Genomic DNA, 21,977 nt, shown 5'->3' with positions numbered 1-21,977 from the left:
TAAAGTAGAAATTGAGGGCCTTAGCGGATTAATAAGTCAAAACTGATCACATATTTGGAACCAGCATAATTTTTAGGTAATATTAAGCACTTCTGTGAAATTTCAATTTTCGGATGTGTAAACGATTGATTTTTGTCTCATTCTCTTTTTATGGAAATATAAGAGTGTTCTTGGTCATTTGATAAGTTAAGGAAACATAACACTAAGCTTGGGAGTTGAAGAGGTAGAGAGAAAAGGTTCTCAAGAAGGGTGAGATTGGGCTTAAGGTATGTAATTGTTTGTTTAATTTTCATCTACAACCCTCTTGTCATAATTTATGTGAAGATGTTTCTATAATCTTGTCCCTAAGAGTTTGAAGTTGTAGTGATGTGAGTATGAGAAGTAAATTAGCAAAATGATCTTACCTTGCATGTGTTGATTCGATTTGAAGTATCTAAGAGAAACTTTACTCTATTTCTTCAATTGGCTTGTTTGAATTTAAGTATGTGGCATGGTTCTAAGTTTATGAGTTGAGATATGAGAACAAGTAGAAATTTTGTGACTTGGAGTGAATTTGAGTTGTGGATTCATGATTGATTCTTACTCAAATGAAATGTGTAATTTGATCCTTGTTCATATGTAATTGCATGCTTTGAACTTGTATATGGGTAATTGAAAGTTAGATTTTTGAGGCCTAAACATGTTAATAAGAAGAAGAAAATTGTGCAAAAATTTCGGACCTTTAGTGCAGAATCGCCGCACGTGCGGGGCCTAAGGCCGCACGTGCGGGAACCTCAGCCGCACGTGCGGGAGTCACTGCCGCACGTGCGGGAAAATGGCAAATTGTTGGACTTCAACACTGCAAAAACCGCACGTGCGGGGCCTCATTGCCGCACGTGCGGGAGGTGTGCCGCACGTGCGGGGGATCCTAGCCGCACGTGCGGCCCAGGGCAGAAAAGTCGGGATGCTCCGTTTTGCGTGTTGGGTCCTCTAATGTGGTCAAAACCTACAGTTAATATTGTTTGAATATTCGTTAATTTAATCAAAGTAAGTGAACCGAATGTTGGTTTAACAAGAAAAAGGGGCTAATGTAATCTTTTATATGTTCATGTGTGTAGGAAGCACCTCAAAAGGAAGTGCACCGCCACAACACAGTGAGTAATAGTGCTTCAATGTATCCCTACTCTGTAATTATAATTAATGACGTTGTGATCTTGTAGAAAGTAGCATTGCATGATACACTGACGTTATATCTTGACGTTATGAATGTCACTATTAAACTTGTGTTGGTATGAAATGACATATCTGCTATAGATAATTTGATACGAAATTGTGAAAACATTGAAAAGGTTGTGAAGTTGTACGCATCCTATATGAAAGTTGTGACTACCGGAAGGTATCAAGGCAATATGAAATTGTGAACCAATGTGGCTTAGTGCCATTTGTGACTCAATGTGGCCTAGAGCCAACTGTGAATTAATGTGGCTAAGAATCCTAATGTGAAACTACGTGACCAATGGTCAATTGTGAATTGTGAACTAATGAGGCCAAGGGCCATTTGTGAATAAAGAAATTATGAGGCCAAGGGCCGATGTGTGAGATATGAATGTCCCTATTGTGAGCTTGTGGATTGAACAGAACCAAAGGTTTATGTGAGGAATTGTAAATTGTGAACCCAAAAACTCTTTCCGAACGTATAAAGTGCTTAGGCCAGGGGCCACATTATGATAATTATAAACCGATTATGTCGTCCCTACAGGTCGTACAGAGACAGATTAATGGCATGATTACAGCAGTAAATATATTTACTAGCATATTAGTACTATTATTCACTGAGCTTGGCTCACCCTGTGTTATGTCTGTTTCTGTAGGTAGCCAACCAGGAGGTCAATCTTAGCTCGGCATCGTCATACTTTTGTCAGCCTAGGCACAGCCAAGCGTGGGGTCGGGACCCTACTTTTGTGAAGTCGTTAGATGGTGACTCACACTTTTGTTATTGGCTTAAGTTGATATGTACTTAATGATTTTGTTATATACCCCATCTCGGGGTTAGTTTTGTATATGCCTGTAAATAACCAACTCTTAAATGCATTTTGGCTTCTAATGTACTTGTTTAGTGAAATGTTTTTGATCCTAGCATGACTTAGTAGCTCAATGGATGTCATACTCTCTGGTTTTTATCAATTATGTTTTGTAGCTTCCGGGCAGGCCCCTCTATAGAACCAGATTAAGTGTCATTTTCTGTTTAGGTCATGCCTAAACTTTTAGGGGCAAGTAAGGGGCGTGACAAGTGGTATCAGAGCACGAGTTGCTATCTCACACACAGATCCATTGAGCCTTAGGATGTCTAGAAAAGATTTAAGCATCATGCATGGCATCCTAAGAATGTATGGAAGACCGATGGCAACGAAGAATGTACTCTGCTAACGCTAACAATTTGAACTTTGTTTGTCGGGTATAATTGAATATTATGCAGGTTATGGTTAGAACCAGGATGGAAGAGTCGGACGAGGCTACCTCGGCAAGATTGGACCGAATGGAAAGAATGATTATGGATATGGCGGAGACCCTAAGGCAGCAACAGCAACAACCGCCACCACCACCAGTACCTCCACCTGCAGTACAAGATGTTCATGTTGAGGACTGAACCATCACACTCACAAAGGAGTTCAAAAAGATGAAACCACCGTCATTCAAGGGGGGAATTGAACCTATGAAAGCTGAAGCGTGGGTGCTGGGAATAGAGAAATTGTTCGAAGTGTTTCCATGTACTGAAGCCCAGAAAGTGCAACTTGCCGCCTTTACTCTTGAAGATGAGGCACGAAGATGGTGGATACTTACAAGAACAGTGCATCGGGACTTAACATGGGATAGATTTCTAGAGCTGTTCTACGATAAGTATTTTCCTCAAAGCGTGCGAGATAAGAAAGTAACGGAATTTGAGACTCTTAGACAAGGAAATAAGACTGTTGCAGAATATGAGGCCCAATTTGCTGAATTAGCTCGGTTTGCCCCTCATATGGTGGATACCGACTATAAGAAAGCACGAAAATTTGAAGGGGGATTACGGGGTGCCATTTTGGACCGGGTTAATATGCTAAAATTACCCACATACGTTGAAGTGCTGGAAAGGGCTGTTATTGCAGAAGGAAACCTTGCGGCCCAGAATAGGATTTCCGAGTGGAAAGGGAAGAGACAAAACAACCAATGGTCAAAGGGATCCGTTACTCCACCCGCGAAGAAGCACAATTCAGGGAACTTCAGCACCACTAATTCTGCTCAAAATGCCACTCCAATGTGTCCAGACTGTGGAAGGCAACATCGAGGAACTTGTCACTGGAGGACAGGAGCATGTTTTAAATGTGGGAAAACGGGACATTTAGTAAGGGATTGTCCGCAATTGGTTCAACAAAAAGGCAATAGACCTGCTACAAGTTCTGTGGGGTCTACACTGACCCCTAATGCGAAGACGGCTATCAAACCGAGTAATAACAAAGACACTACAAGACCAGGTAGGGTGTTCGCTTTGATTCCAGGTGATGTACAAAATACAGCGACAGTGGTGTCAGGTACATTTACTATTTGTGGTCAATCTGCGCATGTATTGTTTGATTCTGGCTCCACTCACTCTTTTGTGTCAAAATTCTTCGCTCCTAATTTAGATAAAATTGAAGAAAACTTATCTTGCATGTTGTGTGTGTCCTCCCCCTTGGGAGAATCTATGATTTGTGCTACCATATATCTAGCTTGTGAACTTCAATTTGGGGATATTCGGGTGTATGCTAATTTAGTGCCTCTCGATATGACTTATTTTGATGTTATTCTCGGGATGGATTGGCTAAGTGCTTATGGTGCAACTATAAACTGTGTGACTAAGCAAATCAATTTTTATCCTCCGGGGCAATCAGAGTCTGTGGTTCAAGGGCAGGATGTGATTTCTCCACCTTACCTGATATCTGCCATGAAGGCTTGCAACTTAATACGAAAGGGCTGTCGGGGGCATCTATGTAGTGTTTTAGAAGGGCAGAGGATGAATGAGAATATTGATGTGATCCCAGTGGTCCGTGAATTTCCGGATGTTTTTCCCGAAGAATTGCCGGGCCAACTAATAGACCGAGAAATCGAGTTTATAATTGAAGTGGCACCTGGAACCCAACCCATTTCAAAGACACCCTATAGGATGTCACCAGCTGAAATGAAAGAGTTGAAGATTCAATTACAGGATCTGCTTGATAAGGGATTTATCCGCCCGAGTGTATCTCCTTGGGGTGCGCCAGTACTGTTTGTGAAAAAGAAGGACGGAACACTTCGGTTGTGTATCGACTATAGAGAACTGAATAAGGTGACAATTAAAAATAAGTACCCCCTACCGCGGATAGATGACTTATTTGATCAGTTACAAGGGGCACAAGTTTTCTCAAAAATTGATTTACGGTCTGGCTACCATCAATTGAAAGTTAGAGCCGATGATGTGGAGAAGACAGCTTTTCGGACCCGGTATGGCCATTATGAATTTTTGGTTATGCCCTTCGGGGTTACAAACGCACCAGCAGCATTTATGGATTTAATGAATCGCGTCTTCAAGCCTTATCTAGACGAATTTGTGGTGGTTTTTATTGATGACATTCTTATATACTCGAAGAGTGCAGAAGCTCACGAGGATCATCTTCGCTTAATTCTTCAAATACTCCGGGAGAAGAAACTGTATGCAAAGTTAAAGAAATGTGAATTCTGGCTACAAGAAGTGGCATTTTTGGGGCATGTGGTAACCAAGGAAGGAGTTTCTGTTGATCCACACAAATTTGAAGCAATTGTGAATTGGCCCACTCCCACTAATGTAACTGAGGTGCGAAGTTTCATGGGGTTAGCTGGATATTATAGGAGGTTTGTTCAAAATTTCTCCAAAATCGTTGTGCCACTTACCCAACTGACACGAAAAGGAGTTACATTCGAATGGTCAGAGGAGCGGGAGTCTGCTTTTCAAGAATTAAAAACAAGATTGACGACAGCACCAGTTCTGGCCTTACCATCTGGTACCGAAGGATTCGTAATTTACAGTGATGCTTCGCATAAGGGGCTTGGTTGTGTACTAATGCAGAATGGAAAGGTTATTGCCTATGCTTCTCGACAACTGAAACCCCACGAGAAGAATTATCCCATACACGATCTCGAATTAGCGGCAGTAGTTTTTGCCTTGAAAATATGGCGGCACTATCTTTATGGTACAACCTGCGAAGTTTACACTGATCATAAAAGTCTCAAGTATCTGTTTACCCAGAAAGAGTTGAACATGCGGCAACGGCGATGGCTCGAGTTGATTAAGGATTATGACTTGCAGATCCAATATCATACTGGGAAAGCTAACATGGTGGCAGATGCACTTAGTCGGAAGAATATGGGGGACTTGGCAAATTTGTTGGTAGAAAGAAAAGAGTTGAGGATCGAACTGAATAAGATGAATATGGACCTGGTAGTACGTGAACAGGAGGCCATACTGGCAGCAGTAGGAGCTCAACCCACCTTGCTGGAAGAGATTAAGTTACATCAATTGGAAGATGAGACTTTGAGGAAAATCTATGAAGAGTTGGAAGTAAAACCAAAATCGGGGTTCAGTTATGTAAACTCGGTATTAAAGTTTCAAAGTTGAATATGTGTTCCCAATATGTTGGAGCTTAAACGGAAATTGCTAGAGGAAGCACATGCCTCGCGATTATCAATACACCCGGGAAGTACTAAAATGTACCGAGATTTGAAACCGAATTTTTGGTGGCCAAATATGAAAAAGGAGATCGCGGAGTTTGTTTCTAAGTGTTTACAATGTCAGCAAGTAAAGGCGGAACATCAAAGACCAGCCGGGTTATTACAACCCCTTCCAATCCCGGAATGGAAGTGGGAGCATTTGGCCATGGACTTCGTTGTGGGATTACCGAGGACTCCTCGAGGAATGAATTCGATTTGGGTCATTGTGGACCGATTAACCAAGTCTGCTCACTTCTTGCCTGTAAAGACTCAATATAATGCGGATAAGTTGGCAGTATTGTATGTAAATGAAATTGTAAGGCTTCATGGTATTCCGGTGTCAATTGTGTCAGATAGGGACCCCAAATTTGTTTCAAGATTTTGGCGAAGTTTACAAGAAGCTATGGGTACCGAACTTACATTCAGCACCGCTTTTCATCCTCAAACGGACGGTCAATCCGAGAGAACCATACAAACTTTAGAAGATATGCTTCGACTGTGTGTATTGGATTTTCAAGGAAGCTGGGAGACCCATTTACCGTTGATAGAGTTCGCCTACAATAATAGTTACCATTCGAGCATTGAGATGGCACCTTATGAAGCTCTGTATGGAAGACCGTGTCGTTCCCCTGTATGTTGGGCTGAAGTCGGGGATAGGGCATTGTTGGGCCCTGAAATTGTGCAATTAACCACTGAAAAGGTTAAAATTATCCGGGAGAGGTTAAGAACGGCACAAAGCAGGCAGAAGAGCTATGCAGATAACAGACGAAGGGATTTGGAATTTGAAGTAGGTGATTATGTGTTCGTGAAAGTCACCCCGTTAAAGGGACATCCGAGGTTTGGGAAGAAGGGTAAATTAACGCCCCGGTATGTTGGCCCTTTCCAAATTCTAGAAAGAGTGGGTTTAGTAGCTTACCGAGTGGCTCTTCCGCCGAGTATGAGTCAAATACATAATGTGTTTCATGTTTCTATGCTTCGGGGATACCTATCAGATCCATCTCATGTTATAGACCATCACCAACTCATGCTAGATGATAAGTTAAGCTATGAGGAAAGACCACTTCGAATTTTGGAGCGACAAGTAAAGCAATTGCGCAACCGGGAAATTTCAATGGTAAAGGTGGAGTGGCAAGAACATTATGGCACTGAAGCTACTTGGGAAAAAGAGGAGGATATGCAGCAACAGTATCCATATCTGTTCCCATTTTGAGGTAAAAGCAAGTTTGGGGGACCAAACTTTTTAAGGGGGGGAGAGTGTAACAACCCGACCCTCATATATGCTTGTGATGTATGCCGTCCTTTATTCTGTGCTATTAAGTGACTAAGGTGAAGCTGTATAAGAGAATGAGGTCAAGTAGCTATGTTGTAATGCTTGGTAGAATGAATCGTATCTGTTAGGAAAGAAATGTATCTGTTACTATTCGAACGATAAAGTAGAAATTGAGGGCCTTAGCGGATTAATAAGTCAAAACTGATCACATATTTGGAACCAGCATAATTTTTAGGTAATATTAAGCACTTCTGTGAAATTTCAATTTTCGGATGTGTAAACGATTGATTTTTGTCTCATTCTCTTTTTATGGAAATATAAGAGTGTTCTTGGTCATTTGATAAGTTAAGGAAACATAACACTAAGCTTGGGAGTTGAAGAGGTAGAGAGAAAAGGTTCTCAAGAAGGGTGAGATTGGGCTTAAGGTATGTAATTGTTTGTTTAATTTTCATCTACAACCCTCTTGTCATAATTTATGTGAAGATGTTTCTATAATCTTGTCCCTAAGAGTTTGAAGTTGTAGTGATGTGAGTATGAGAAGTAAATTAGCAAAATGATCTTACCTTGCATGTGTTGATTCGATTTGAAGTATCTAAGAGAAACTTTACTCTATTTCTTCAATTGGCTTGTTTGAATTTAAGTATGTGGCATGGTTCTAAGTTTATGAGTTGAGATATGAGAACAAGTAGAAATTTTGTGACTTGGAGTGAATTTGAGTTGTGGATTCATGATTGATTCTTACTCAAATGAAATGTGTAATTTGATCCTTGTTCATATGTAATTGCATGCTTTGAACTTGTATATGGGTAATTGAAAGTTAGATTTTTGAGGCCTAAACATGTTAATAAGAAGAAGAAAATTGTGCAAAAATTTCGGACCTTTAGTGCAGAATCGCCGCACGTGCGGGGCCTAAGGCCGCACGTGCGGGAACCTCAGCCGCACGTGCGGGAGTCACTGCCGCACGTGCGGGAAAATGGCAAATTGTTGGACTTCAACACTGCAAAAACCGCACGTGCGGGGCCTCATTGCCGCACGTGCGGGAGGTGTGCCGCACGTGCGGGGGATCCTAGCCGCACGTGCGGCCCAGGGCAGAAAAGTCGGGATGCTCCGTTTTGCGTGTTGGGTCCTCTAATGTGGTCAAAACCTACAGTTAATATTGTTTGAATATTCGTTAATTTAATCAAAGTAAGTGAACCGAATGTTGGTTTAACAAGAAAAAGGGGCTAATGTAATCTTTTATATGTTCATGTGTGTAGGAAGCACCTCAAAAGGAAGTGCACCGCCACAACACAGTGAGTAATAGTGCTTCAATGTATCCCTACTCTGTAATTATAATTAATGACGTTGTGATCTTGTAGAAAGTAGCATTGCATGATACACTGACGTTATATCTTGACGTTATGAATGTCACTATTAAACTTGTGTTGGTATGAAATGACATATCTGCTATAGATAATTTGATACGAAATTGTGAAAACATTGAAAAGGTTGTGAAGTTGTACGCATCCTATATGAAAGTTGTGACTACCGGAAGGTATCAAGGCAATATGAAATTGTGAACCAATGTGGCTTAGTGCCATTTGTGACTCAATGTGGCCTAGAGCCAACTGTGAATTAATGTGGCTAAGAATCCTAATGTGAAACTACGTGACCAATGGTCAATTGTGAATTGTGAACTAATGAGGCCAAGGGCCATTTGTGAATAAAGAAATTATGAGGCCAAGGGCCGATGTGTGAGATATGAATGTCCCTATTGTGAGCTTGTGGATTGAACAGAACCAAAGGTTTATGTGAGGAATTGTAAATTGTGAACCCAAAAACTCTTTCCGAACGTATAAAGTGCTTAGGCCAGGGGCCACATTATGATAATTATAAACCGATTATGTCGTCCCTACAGGTCGTACAGAGACAGATTAATGGCATGATTACAGCAGTAAATATATTTACTAGCATATTAGTACTATTATTCACTGAGCTTGGCTCACCCTGTGTTATGTCTGTTTCTGTAGGTAGCCAACCAGGAGGTCAATCTTAGCTCGGCATCGTCATACTTTTGTCAGCCTAGGCACAGCCAAGCGTGGGGTCGGGACCCTACTTTTGTGAAGTCGTTAGATGGTGACTCACACTTTTGTTATTGGCTTAAGTTGATATGTACTTAATGATTTTGTTATATACCCCATCTCGGGGTTAGTTTTGTATATGCCTGTAAATAACCAACTCTTAAATGCATTTTGGCTTCTAATGTACTTGTTTAGTGAAATGTTTTTGATCCTAGCATGACTTAGTAGCTCAATGGATGTCATACTCTCTGGTTTTTATCAATTATGTTTTGTAGCTTCCGGGCAGGCCCCTCTATAGAACCAGATTAAGTGTCATTTTCTGTTTAGGTCATGCCTAAACTTTTAGGGGCAAGTAAGGGGCGTGACAAGTGGTATCAGAGCACGAGTTGCTATCTCACACACAGATCCATTGAGCCTTAGGATGTCTAGAAAAGATTTAAGCATCATGCATGGCATCCTAAGAATGTATGGAAGACCGATGGCAACGAAGAATGTACTCTGCTAACGCTAACAATTTGAACTTTGTTTGTCGGGTATAATTGAATATTATGCAGGTTATGGTTAGAACCAGGATGGAAGAGTCGGACGAGGCTACCTCGGCAAGATTGGACCGAATGGAAAGAATGATTATGGATATGGCGGAGACCCTAAGGCAGCAACAGCAACAACCGCCACCACCACCAGTACCTCCACCTGCAGTACAAGATGTTCATGTTGAGGACTGAACCATCACACTCACAAAGGAGTTCAAAAAGATGAAACCACCGTCATTCAAGGGGGGAATTGAACCTATGAAAGCTGAAGCGTGGGTGCTGGGAATAGAGAAATTGTTCGAAGTGTTTCCATGTACTGAAGCCCAGAAAGTGCAACTTGCCGCCTTTACTCTTGAAGATGAGGCACGAAGATGGTGGATGCTTACAAGAACAGTGCATCGGGACTTAACATGGGATAGATTTCTAGAGCTGTTCTACGATAAGTATTTTCCTCAAAGCGTGCGAGATAAGAAAGTAACGGAATTTGAGACTCTTAGACAAGGAAATAAGACTGTTGCAGAATATGAGGCCCAATTTGCTGAATTAGCTCGGTTTGCCCCTCATATGGTGGATACCGACTATAAGAAAGCACGAAAATTTGAAGGGGGATTACGGGGTGCCATTTTGGACCGGGTTAATATGCTAAAATTACCCACATACGTTGAAGTGCTGGAAAGGGCTGTTATTGCAGAAGGAAACCTTGCGGCCCAGAATAGGATTTCCGAGTGGAAAGGGAAGAGACAAAACAACCAATGGTCAAAGGGATCCGTTACTCCACCCGCGAAGAAGCACAATTCAGGGAACTTCAGCACCACTAATTCTGCTCAAAATGCCACTCCAATGTGTCCAGACTGTGGAAGGCAACATCGAGGAACTTGTCACTGGAGGACAGGAGCATGTTTTAAATGTGGGAAAACGGGACATTTAGTAAGGGATTGTCCGCAATTGGTTCAACAAAAAGGCAATAGACCTGCTACAAGTTCTGTGGGGTCTACACTGACCCCTAATGCGAAGACGGCTATCAAACCGAGTAATAACAAAGACACTACAAGACCAGGTAGGGTGTTCGCTTTGATTCCAGGTGATGTACAAAATACAGCGACAGTGGTGTCAGGTACATTTACTATTTGTGGTCAATCTGCGCATGTATTGTTTGATTCTGGCTCCACTCACTCTTTTGTGTCAAAATTCTTCGCTCCTAATTTAGATAAAATTGAAGAAAACTTATCTTGCATGTTGTGTGTGTCCTCCCCCTTGGGAGAATCTATGATTTGTGCTACCATATATCTAGCTTGTGAACTTCAATTTGGGGATATTCGGGTGTATGCTAATTTAGTGCCTCTCGATATGACTTATTTTGATGTTATTCTCGGGATGGATTGGCTAAGTGCTTATGGTGCAACTATAAACTGTGTGACTAAGCAAATCAATTTTTATCCTCCGGGGCAATCAGAGTCTGTGGTTCAAGGGCAGGATGTGATTTCTCCACCTTACCTGATATCTGCCATGAAGGCTTGCAACTTAATACGAAAGGGCTGTCGGGGGCATCTATGTAGTGTTTTAGAAGGGCAGAGGATGAATGAGAATATTGATGTGATCCCAGTGGTCCGTGAATTTCCGGATGTTTTTCCCGAAGAATTGCCGGGCCAACTAATAGACCGAGAAATCGAGTTTATAATTGAAGTGGCACCTGGAACCCAACCCATTTCAAAGACACCCTATAGGATGTCACCAGCTGAAATGAAAGAGTTGAAGATTCAATTACAGGATCTGCTTGATAAGGGATTTATCCGCCCGAGTGTATCTCCTTGGGGTGCGCCAGTACTGTTTGTGAAAAAGAAGGACGGAACACTTCGGTTGTGTATCGACTATAGAGAACTGAATAAGGTGACAATTAAAAATAAGTACCCCCTACCGCGGATAGATGACTTATTTGATCAGTTACAAGGGGCACAAGTTTTCTCAAAAATTGATTTACGGTCTGGCTACCATCAATTGAAAGTTAGAGCCGATGATGTGGAGAAGACAGCTTTTCGGACCCGGTATGGCCATTATGAATTTTTGGTTATTCCCTTCGGGGTTACAAACGCACCAGCAGCATTTATGGATTTAATGAATCGCGTCTTCAAGCCTTATCTAGACGAATTTGTGGTGGTTTTTATTGATGACATTCTTATATACTCGAAGAGTGCAGAAGCTCACGAGGATCATCTTCGCTTAATTCTTCAAATACTCCGGGAGAAGAAACTGTATGCAAAGTTAAAGAAATGTGAATTCTGGCTACAAGAAGTGGCATTTTTGGGGCATGTGGTAACCAAGGAAGGAGTTTCTGTTGATCCACACAAATTTGAAGCAATTGTGAATTGGCCCACTCCCACTAATGTAACTGAGGTGCGAAGTTTCATGGGGTTAGCTGGATATTATAGGAGGTTTGTTCAAAATTTCTCCAAAATCGTTGTGCCACTTACCCAACTGACACGAAAAGGAGTTACATTCGAATGGTCAGAGGAGCGGGAGTCTGCTTTTCAAGAATTAAAAACAAGATTGACGACAGCACCAGTTCTGGCCTTACCATCTGGTACCGAAGGATTCGTAATTTACAGTGATGCTTCGCATAAGGGGCTTGGTTGTGTACTAATGCAGAATGGAAAGGTTATTGCCTATGCTTCTCGACAACTGAAACCCCACGAGAAGAATTATCCCATACACGATCTCGAATTAGCGGCAGTAGTTTTTGCCTTGAAAATATGGCGGCACTATCTTTATGGTACAACCTGCGAAGTTTACACTGATCATAAAAGTCTCAAGTATCTGTTTACCCAGAAAGAGTTGAACATGCGGCAACGGCGATGGCTCGAGTTGATTAAGGATTATGACTTGCAGATCCAATATCATACTGGGAAAGCTAACATGGTGGCAGATGCACTTAGTCGGAAGAATATGGGGGACTTGGCAAATTTGTTGGTAGAAAGAAAAGAGTTGAGGATCGAACTGAATAAGATGAATATGGACCTGGTAGTACGTGAACAGGAGGCCATACTGGCAGCAGTAGGAGCTCAACCCACCTTGCTGGAAGAGATTAAGTTACATCAATTGGAAGATGAGACTTTGAGGAAAATCTATGAAGAGTTGGAAGTAAAACCAAAATCGGGGTTCAGTTATGTAAACTCGGTATTAAAGTTTCAAAGTTGAATATGTGTTCCCAATATGTTGGAGCTTAAACGGAAATTGCTAGAGGAAGCACATGCCTCGCGATTATCAATACACCCGGGAAGTACTAAAATGTACCGAGATTTGAAACCGAATTTTTGGTGGCCAAATATGAAAAAGGAGATCGCGGAGTTTGTTTCTAAGTGTTTACAATGTCAGCAAGTAAAGGCGGAACATCAAAGACCAGCCGGGTTATTACAACCCCTTCCAATCCCGGAATGGAAGTGGGAGCATTTGGCCATGGACTTCGTTGTGGGATTACCGAGGACTCCTCGAGGAATGAATTCGATTTGGGTCATTGTGGACCGATTAACCAAGTCTGCTCACTTCTTGCCTGTAAAGACTCAATATAATGCGGATAAGTTGGCAGTATTGTATGTAAATGAAATTGTAAGGCTTCATGGTATTCCGGTGTCAATTGTGTCAGATAGGGACCCCAAATTTGTTTCAAGATTTTGGCGAAGTTTACAAGAAGCTATGGGTACCGAACTTACATTCAGCACCGCTTTTCATCCTCAAACGGACGGTCAATCCGAGAGAACCATACAAACTTTAGAAGATATGCTTCGACTGTGTGTATTGGATTTTCAAGGAAGCTGGGAGACCCATTTACCGTTGATAGAGTTCGCCTACAATAATAGTTACCATTCGAGCATTGAGATGGCACCTTATGAAGCTCTGTATGGAAGACCGTGTCGTTCCCCTGTATGTTGGGCTGAAGTCGGGGATAGGGCATTGTTGGGCCCTGAAATTGTGCAATTAACCACTGAAAAGGTTAAAATTATCCGGGAGAGGTTAAGAACGGCACAAAGCAGGCAGAAGAGCTATGCAGATAACAGACGAAGGGATTTGGAATTTGAAGTAGGTGATTATGTGTTCGTGAAAGTCACCCCGTTAAAGGGACATCCGAGGTTTGGGAAGAAGGGTAAATTAACGCCCCGGTATGTTGGCCCTTTCCAAATTCTAGAAAGAGTGGGTTTAGTAGCTTACCGAGTGGCTCTTCCGCCGAGTATGAGTCAAATACATAATGTGTTTCATGTTTCTATGCTTCGGGGATACCTATCAGATCCATCTCATGTTATAGACCATCACCAACTCATGCTAGATGATAAGTTAAGCTATGAGGAAAGACCACTTCGAATTTTGGAGCGACAAGTAAAGCAATTGCGCAACCGGGAAATTTCAATGGTAAAGGTGGAGTGGCAAGAACATTATGGCACTGAAGCTACTTGGGAAAAAGAGGAGGATATGCAGCAACAGTATCCATATCTGTTCCCATTTTGAGGTAAAAGCAAGTTTGGGGGACCAAACTTTTTAAGGGGGGGAGAGTGTAACAACCCGACCCTCATATATGCTTGTGATGTATGCCGTCCTTTATTCTGTGCTATTAAGTGACTAAGGTGAAGCTGTATAAGAGAATGAGGTCAAGTAGCTATGTTGTAATGCTTGGTAGAATGAATCGTATCTGTTAGGAAAGAAATGTATCTGTTACTATTCGAACGATAAAGTAGAAATTGAGGGCCTTAGCGGATTAATAAGTCAAAACTGATCACATATTTGGAACCAGCATAATTTTTAGGTAATATTAAGCACTTCTGTGAAATTTCAATTTTCGGATGTGTAAACGATTGATTTTTGTCTCATTCTCTTTTTATGGAAATATAAGAGTGTTCTTGGTCATTTGATAAGTTAAGGAAACATAACACTAAGCTTGGGAGTTGAAGAGGTAGAGAGAAAAGGTTCTCAAGAAGGGTGAGATTGGGCTTAAGGTATGTAATTGTTTGTTTAATTTTCATCTACAACCCTCTTGTCATAATTTATGTGAAGATGTTTCTATAATCTTGTCCCTAAGAGTTTGAAGTTGTAGTGATGTGAGTATGAGAAGTAAATTAGCAAAATGATCTTACCTTGCATGTGTTGATTCGATTTGAAGTATCTAAGAGAAACTTTACTCTATTTCTTCAATTGGCTTGTTTGAATTTAAGTATGTGGCATGGTTCTAAGTTTATGAGTTGAGATATGAGAACAAGTAGAAATTTTGTGACTTGGAGTGAATTTGAGTTGTGGATTCATGATTGATTCTTACTCAAATGAAATGTGTAATTTGATCCTTGTTCATATGTAATTGCATGCTTTGAACTTGTATATGGGTAATTGAAAGTTAGATTTTTGAGGCCTAAACATGTTAATAAGAAGAAGAAAATTGTGCAAAAATTTCGGACCTTTAGTGCAGAATCGCCGCACGTGCGGGGCCTAAGGCCGCACGTGCGGGAACCTCAGCCGCACGTGCGGGAGTCACTGCCGCACGTGCGGGAAAATGGCAAATTGTTGGACTTCAACACTGCAAAAACCGCACGTGCGGGGCCTCATTGCCGCACGTGCGGGAGGTGTGCCGCACGTGCGGGGGATCCTAGCCGCACGTGCGGCCCAGGGCAGAAAAGTCGGGATGCTCCGTTTTGCGTGTTGGGTCCTCTAATGTGGTCAAAACCTACAGTTAATATTGTTTGAATATTCGTTAATTTAATCAAAGTAAGTGAACCGAATGTTGGTTTAACAAGAAAAAGGGGCTAATGTAATCTTTTATATGTTCATGTGTGTAGGAAACACCTCAAAAGGAAGTGCACCGCCACAACACAGTGAGTAATAGTGCTTCAATGTATCCCTACTCTGTAATTATAATTAATGACGTTGTGATCTTGTAGAAAGTAGCATTGCATGATACACTGACGTTATATCTTGACGTTATGAATGTCACTATTAAACTTGTGTTGGTATGAAATGACATATCTGCTATAGATAATTTGATACGAAATTGTGAAAACATTGAAAAGGTTGTGAAGTTGTACGCATCCTATATGAAAGTTGTGACTACCGAAAGGTATCAAGGCAATATGAAATTGTGAACCAATGTGGCTTAGTGCCATTTGTGACTCAATGTGGCCTAGAGCCAACTGTGAATTAATGTGGCTAAGAATCCTAATGTGAAACTACGTGACCAATGGTCAATTGTGAATTGTGAACTAATGAGGCCAAGGGCCATTTGTGAATAAAGAAATTATGAGGCCAAGGGCCGATGTGTGAGATATGAATGTCCCTATTGTGAGCTTGTGGATTGAACAGAACCAAAGGTTTATGTGAGGAATTGTAAATTGTGAACCCAAAAACTCTTTCCGAACGTATAAAGTGCTTAGGCCAGGGGCCACATTATGATAATTATAAACCGATTATGTCGTCCCTACAGGTCGTACAGAGACAGATTAATGGCATGATTACAGCAGTAAATATATTTACTAGCATATTAGTACTATTATTCACTGAGCTTGGCTCACCCTGTGTTATGTCTGTTTCTGTAGGTAGCCAACCAGGAGGTCAATCTTAGCTCGGCATCGTCATACTTTTGTCAGCCTAGGCACAGCCAAGCGTGGGGTCGGGACCCTACTTTTGTGAAGTCGTTAGATGGTGACACACACTTTTGTTATTGGCTTAAGTTGATATGTACTTAATGATTTTGTTATATACCCCATCTCGGGGTTAGTTTTGTATATGCCTGTAAATAACCAACTCTTAAATGCATTTTGGCTTCTAATGTACTTGTTTAGTGAAATGTTTTTGATCCTGGCATGACTTAGTAGCTCAATGGATGTCATACTCTCTGGTTTTTATCAATTATGTTTTGTAGCTTCCGGGCAGGCCCCTCTATAGAACCAGATTAAGTGTCATTTTCTGTTTAGGTCATGCCTAAACTTTTAGGGGCAAGTAAGGGGCGTGACAAGTGGCTAGGAGGCCAAACAAAGCATGAAACAAAGGCCTAGGTGCAAGGCTCAAAAAGAAGAGGCAAACAAGCATACAAGGGGGTAGATGACCCCCAACAAAAAAATTCCCTTAACCAAACTTCAAGAGGGGCTCAAAACAAGACTCTTTTCAGTTTATGACAAACCTCAAAAATGCTTTCAAGCAAGGCTAAGATAGGAAGCAAAATAAGCCTATAAAGAGGGATGGAGCATACAAGGAGGTAGATGACCTCAAACAGAAAAGTGTCCTTAATCAAACTTTAAGAGGAGCCCAAAATAAGACACTTTTCAGTTTAAGATGAAACCCAAAAATACTTGCAAATAGGGCTAAGTTATGAAGCAAAATAATACAAAAATAGGGGAAATGATGACTTACCCTTGTAGCACAGCAATGCAGCAAGTTCTGGACCAAGAAGGTGAGCCTTCAACCTCTGAAAAACAGCTCCGGGGTGATTGAATGGATGGTGGAGGTGGTAGGCTATGAGGTGTAGTGTAAATGGCCAAGAATATTAGGGTTTGGAGCTTGAAAAAGAGAGCTATGGAGGGTGGCGTGTATCTATCTCAGCCAAATGTTTCTAACCCTTACAAATGGAGAGGGAAGGTTTGTTTTATAGAGGAAGAGAGCCAAGGCTTCTTGGAGAAGCCTCAAGAAAGGGTCAAAGCTTCTCAAAGAAGCTTAACCAAAAGGGTCAAGCTTCCTCAAGAAGCTTGACAAAAGGGTCGAGCTTCTCCTTGAAGCTAAGCAAAAGGATCAAATCTTCCTTAAGAAGACAAACAAAAGGCTCAAAATCCGGGAGGAAGGATCGAGTGCTTCACAGCTGGCACAACTGTGTTGCACTCAGGAAGGCCAAAAAGCAAAAGGCTGGCTAACCAGCCAAGGTGGTCGGCCGACCACTCCCCCTGGTCAACTGACCAAGGGTCAAAAGGGTCAAGGTGAAATGCTGGTCGGCCATACCAGAAAAGTGGCCTCCCAAATAAGTAGAATACAGTTGTATGGTGGGAGACCAGAAATTGTGGCCCAAGGGAGAGGAAAACCAGCTTTCTAGCAAGGTTCAAAAGGGTCAGGAAGAAAATCTGGTCGCCCTACCCATATTGGTGGCCTCCCAGATAAGTACAACACAATTGTGGTATGGGAGACCAGAAATTATGGCCCAAAAGTGAGGAAAACTAGCTTTCTGTCAATAAAACTGGCTGGAGGGGAGAGAAAATGATTTCCAAAAGAATTGCTGGTCTCCCACTATAGTACCACCTCCCAAACAATGAAAATAGGGTCCATACCAAAAATGAACGCTAACCGATGCAAAACGGGGGTTCGGGGGCCAAAACACGCGGCCCGAGGCCCCGAAAACAGACTGTTAGGTACCGGAAGTGGCGTGCGACCACGAAGGTGGTCTCTTGGGCCACAGTGTCCCTCAAAAGAGAGGAAACAAGGTGTGTGCCAAAACCTGGAGCAAACGGAGGTAGTTAAGCGGTCCCGAACTGAGGCACACGGCCGACGGCTCCGAAAATTGAAAACTGGTCTCCAAACAGGAAAAATGGCCTACGACCACGAAACGTAGCCTACGGCCACTGAGAGATGGTCTACGAGACCTCTCCCTTCCTTCAAGAAGAGAAAATAGAGACAACAGGACCTGGTTCGCAAATCGAGGCAAAGCACAAAAGAGCCCCAAAGTCCGGAGGCAAGGCTCGCAGCCGAGACTCTAAAACCTCAGAACGAGCACAATATGCATCATCACCGAGCGCTCAATTGGTGACGTCTGAGTCTTAAGGTCAGTCAAAAATAGGGTGTCTACACCAGGCTTTCCACAGAGGAAAATCTGGTGTAGAAGAAGAATTAAGTAAAGCATTCACCTCCTCAATTGACCCGTCAATATCAAAATTTTCAAACCCAAAATAAGCTAGACAAGCCTCTAGAGGGTCCTCTACAAGAATGGAAGGTAAAGCCTCCTCTACAATCTCATCCAGAACATCTACAAATATGTACTCCTCTCTCTCATGGGGTTATTGGGATGCTTGGAAAACATTGAGTTTCACTTGCATATTCCCAAATAAAACTTTCATAACCTCGGTACAACAATTTATGCACGCATTGGCCGGAGCCAAAAAAGGTCGACCTAAAATCACTGAGATTTGCTTCCTATATCTAAGACCAAAAAGTCAACAGGAAAATAAAACATATTGAACTTTACTAGCATATCCTTAATTATGCCACGTGGTACTTTGAGAGACCGGTCAGCCAACTGGAGAGTAACAGTAGTGGGCTTCAACTCGCTAAGCCCAAATTCTTCATACACAGAGTACGGCAACAAATTGACACTAGTCCCTAAATCTAACAAGGCTCTATCAATAAAATGGTCCCCTATAATGCATGCAATGGTTGGGGCACCCGAGTCTTTAAGCTTATGGGGTGTGTCATTCAACAAGATAGAGCTTACTTGCTCCGTGTGTATGACTTGTTAGGACACGTGTGTCCTAGATTTACGCTTTTGCGTACAAAGGTCCTTCAAAAATTTAGCATAGGAGGGTGCTTGCTTAATCGCCTCCAACAGGGGGGAGGTTAATTTTCACTTGTTTAAAAACTTCCATCATCGCTTCCATGGATGCCGCCTTTTTATTAAAAGGGGACGGTATATCAAAGCATTGGGGAAAGGGTTCCTTAGGCTCCTGTGAAGTGCTAGGGGCTAAGTCATCCCCCTTAGGTGTTTCTCCCTCACCCTTGCTCTCTTTGGGTTGACCACCGTGATCACCCTTCTTAGCCTTAGTTGTATCAGATGCAATCGGCCGAGGCTCTAACTCCCTTCCACTTCTCAAAGTAATCATCGCTGGCACCTGCTCATGGTGCTTTCCATTCCCACCCGACCCCTCTGCCCCATATTGACCCTTTGGGTTGGCTACAGTCTGACTCGGTAATTTTCCCTCCTTTCTCTTATTCATGTTTTTAGCTATTTGACCCAATTGGGCCTCTAGCTTGGCAATGGAGTGAGTATGGAAGTAAACTACTGGTGCTAACCCCTTAAGTTCTGAGAGAACTTCTAACACCTTAGTCTCAAAGGCCGAGTTGCCTTGAGGAACAGGCAGGGGTTGTGGTTACCGGTAAAGTTGTGGGGATCGATAAGATTATAGGGGCCGATAGGAAGATTGGTTGGCAAAATTATTAAAATTCTACCTTAGTGGTGGAGGATTGTAAGAAGTGCCTTATGAATGAGGTCTCCATGAAAAATTAGGGTGATTTCTCCATCCTGAATTAGATGTATTGGAATATGGGTCATGTAACACCTGCCTTTTACTTAGCTATTATTTTTATGATTAATCTGAATTATGCATTTATATGTGCCTTATATGCTTATTTATGTGCATTATGTTTGTTAACAGATATGTTCCTTTATGAAAAGACCTGTCTGATTCGTTAAATCGTAGAGTTATAAAATTAGTTAATGGACTAAGTGAGTAGAGTTGACTCACCTTAAATTAAGTTAGGTAATTATGTAATTAATTAAGTAATTTAAATAAAGAGACTCTCATTTAATTAATCCAAGTTAAGTATTTACATATAGAGATGTACATATATATATGAGCTCAATATAAGGGAGAAAGAGATAAAAATCTGAGAGAGTCAAGAGTGTTCTAGAGTTTGAGTGAGAGAGCAAGAAAAGAAAGAGAAAAGATGAAGGAAATGACGAGAATTTGGAGCAACTTCATTAAATCTACTCATTGAGGTAAAAGTTCTTCTTAAATTCTTGCATGAAGATGAATTGTCACCTTTAACTTGTGGAATTAAGGGAGAGCGTAAAGGGTTGAGTAATAGACATTGTATTATAACCCTAATAGGAGGAATTCTTCCATATCCTTGTATATGTAGCATTACCCAAGCTTAATTACTTGGTCTTGCATGATTTTAACTTAGATTTCCATAATTTTGTTGAAATATAGGATTATTATATGCATAGAATTTTGTTTTCTTTAACCATGAAGTTGTTTATGAGTTTGAGGAACTTGAGTTTGAATTTGAAGTTCTATGACCTTGGAAATTGTATATACACCATGTTGTTTACCTTTGGCCTTTAATTTGGCCAAATTTAGGTTTGATTTTTGGTGGTTTGAAGCTTTAGAAACATAGCAGAAATTTGGGTTTGGAACACCCAGAACCACATGTGCGGCTAGGGAGCCTGCATGTGCGAGAAGCACTGGAGCATGTGCGGCGGGTCGGCCCGTACGTGCAGATAACAGGGGAGGTATTGGAAGCTTTTTGCATAATGGAACGACATTTAGACCAATCAATTCCTAAGTAATGGAACTAATTAGTTTGTTGTATGGAAAATTAAGTATACTACGCCTGTATCTGTCTGTGTAGGTCAAACGCTACGTTCCAGTCACCTACATCACGAAACCAACTGTGAGTAACACTGTTGTAAAGATATGTTTAAACTAAAGCACTTATTTCTAACTTTAAAATTTTGCTTTGTTTTACTATGTTTTCTTACACTTATGAATGATGATTCTACTTCTGCTTACATTGTTTATCGTGGCATCCTTAGCATCTGCGCATATAATACAAAGACTTCTGTCAGTTCCAATTCATGGAACTCCTGTTTACCATAGTGATGGTCATCACATCTGATCTTCGGTCTTCTAGACCGCTTGTATGTATTGCTTTGGATGTACCACGTATTACATTATGCCTTCTATATGTAATAAGAACCTACTCTGTATATAATTGGTTTTACATTATGATCATCATTCAAAACCCCTTTACGCAGTTGTTATTCACTGAGCTTTAACTCACGTTTTATATACGTATGTAGGCAATCCAGTTCAGGAGGGGACGTAGTGGCGACGATCTTACCTCCATGTTGGTCAAGCTACCTTTTGTGCCTCGTGTTGAGGTTCCCATCTGTTGGAGCACTGACTAACCCAGTGGTCACCCCTTTTGGATTTCACTCGCGCGCTAGTCAGATGTCATTGGTGTCTTAATTATTGTTAATGGGAATGACTTGGCTTTTTTGGTTGTGTTGTATTATAAGAAGCTTGTGATACCTTGATGTATATGTGTATATATATATAGCTATGTCTTTTGTCTCATATAAGGCCACAGCTCGTTGGATGTCTTTCTTTCTTATGTATTAGCTTCCACTAGTCCCGTTCTTTTGATTTGTTCAGTTAGGCCTTTGGTAATCGCAGATTATTGGCCGGTTACGATACTAAACCTATAGGGGCGAGTTTAGGTCGTTACAGTTCATTACCTAGGTTGGAGAATCCTTGAGCCATATTCACATGCTCTTGGACTAATTTCAAAAATTGTGATGCCGAAGGACATTCACTCAAGTCATGAGCAGGGCTGGCACAAATAGCGCATGCCTCGTGAAATTGAGGCTGATCTTGCTGTGTAGGGCCATGT

General features: G+C 41.5%; 2 protein-coding genes across 2 annotated transcripts; both read left to right on the top strand.

The window, feature by feature from the left end:
* Window positions 1-2,656: 2,656 nt before the first annotated feature.
* Window positions 2,657-5,626, top strand: LOC114296063 (uncharacterized). The gene is made up of 3 exons (XM_082890674.1): window positions 2,657-4,321; window positions 4,622-5,026; window positions 5,258-5,626. The coding sequence occupies exons 1-3, from the start codon at window positions 2,657-2,659 to the stop codon at window positions 5,624-5,626; spliced, it is 2,439 nt and encodes an 812-aa protein (XP_082746800.1).
* A 4,177-nt stretch (window positions 5,627-9,803) lies between these two features.
* LOC145800917 (uncharacterized) lies at window positions 9,804-12,773 on the top strand. The gene is made up of 3 exons (XM_082890673.1): window positions 9,804-11,394; window positions 11,584-12,173; window positions 12,405-12,773. The coding sequence occupies exons 1-3, from the start codon at window positions 9,804-9,806 to the stop codon at window positions 12,771-12,773; spliced, it is 2,550 nt and encodes an 849-aa protein (XP_082746799.1).
* The last annotated feature ends 9,204 nt before the right edge of the window (window positions 12,774-21,977 follow it).

Source organism: Camellia sinensis, chromosome 10, assembly GCF_055761805.1.
Source record: "Camellia sinensis isolate YWXY chromosome 10, ASM5576180v1, whole genome shotgun sequence".
NCBI classification, from domain to species: Eukaryota; Viridiplantae; Streptophyta; class Magnoliopsida; order Ericales; family Theaceae; genus Camellia; species Camellia sinensis.
This window is presented reverse-complemented; position numbering and strand designations above follow the sequence as displayed.

Coding starts and splice junctions, on each gene's coding strand:
- LOC145800917 (XM_082890673.1), top strand. CDS start 9,804: ATGAAACCACCGTCATTCAAGGGGGGAATTGAACCTATGAAAGCTGAA. Junction 11,395..11,583: donor CCCGAGTGTATCTCCTTGGG/GTGCGCCAGTAC, acceptor ATCAATTGAAAG/TTAGAGCCGATGATGTGGAG. Junction 12,174..12,404: donor CATCTGGTACCGAAGGATTC/GTAATTTACAGT, acceptor CTGTTTACCCAG/AAAGAGTTGAACATGCGGCA.
- LOC114296063 (XM_082890674.1), top strand. CDS start 2,657: ATGAAACCACCGTCATTCAAGGGGGGAATTGAACCTATGAAAGCTGAA. Junction 4,322..4,621: donor ACTATAGAGAACTGAATAAG/GTGACAATTAAA, acceptor ATATACTCGAAG/AGTGCAGAAGCTCACGAGGA. Junction 5,027..5,257: donor CATCTGGTACCGAAGGATTC/GTAATTTACAGT, acceptor CTGTTTACCCAG/AAAGAGTTGAACATGCGGCA.